The sequence below is a fragment of the Pyxicephalus adspersus genome, chromosome 2 (genome assembly GCF_032062135.1).
Source record: "Pyxicephalus adspersus chromosome 2, UCB_Pads_2.0, whole genome shotgun sequence".
In the NCBI taxonomy this organism is placed as follows: domain Eukaryota; kingdom Metazoa; phylum Chordata; class Amphibia; order Anura; family Pyxicephalidae; genus Pyxicephalus; species Pyxicephalus adspersus.
In genome coordinates, this window is record NC_092859.1 from 120424399 (window position 1) to 120425360 (window position 962).

At 36.0% G+C, this 962-nt stretch overlaps 1 protein-coding gene across 1 annotated transcript in view; it reads right to left on the reverse strand.

The window, feature by feature from the left end:
* Positions 1–314: 314 nt before the first annotated feature.
* The window catches only part of LOC140322518 (synaptotagmin-15-like), a 13131-nt gene continuing 12483 nt past the window's right edge, over positions 315–962 (reverse strand). The window contains exon 5 of the mRNA XM_072399076.1: positions 315–544. Coding sequence (XP_072255177.1) covers positions 395–544 — 150 coding nt within the window. The 3' untranslated portion in view covers positions 315–394. The remainder of the gene's footprint in view (positions 545–962) is intronic.

Below are 962 nucleotides of genomic sequence, written 5' to 3' on the forward strand. Positions count from 1 at the left end.
GCAATTAGAGGGCATCTCATTTGGAGTCCATTACATACTCATATATTGTGTGTCTGTGTTGATTCTGTCTGCTTTATCTTGCTGTTTGTTAGCACAGTTTAGATGGTGTAAAGACCTGGAGGACGATATTGGATAATTAGAGCTGTGCTGCTCTTGTTTTAGTTTTTGTAACATACTGAGCATGATGATTGTTCCAAAAGGAAAATAAAAAATTAGATTTCTCCAGATGGGCTCTGGAAGTTCAGGGAGACCACAGCAGAGAGTTTTGAGTTTTATGAAAAAATACCATGTTGCCATGAATGACCCAGTAATGCTTATTTTTTTTTTTGCTGTCTTCAAGTTTCTTTTCTGAATAAATTGATGGAATAATCCATATTGTGATCTCAAAAGCCCACTAGGATATATCTGACTGCAGCATGTGCCAACGGGAACATTCCACTGGTGACTTCTTACACATCTCTTGCCAGTGAGCTATACCGGCTTCAGAAGATCCAGCACCAATTATCACACGTCCGAGAATTCGAGAACGATTATAAATTCTACCCTACAAGAAAAGTACAAAATTACCAAATATATTGTATAAACATTGAAAACATCTGGAACATATGAAGCTTCACATCTTAGGAAGTTGCAGGTTACACCTACCGACTGCAGATTTATGGACAACTGGCCTGATAATAACACATAAAGGGTCTGATTGTTTAGAGCCCTCCAAGACTGGAGAAGATAGATTATTATGGGAGAACATAAAATGAATGGTTCTCTTCCAGGATTGAAAACATTTGCTAACTAATAGAAAAGGAGTATGAAGAAATCCACTCCAGGTTTGTTAATCACCCAGGTTCTCCTATAGTATTCCCATAGTCTAGTCCAGTTTTGGAGAGTTTTAATAAATCAGACCCAGTGTATCCAGTTAGAATATATATATATATATATATATATATATATATATATATATATAT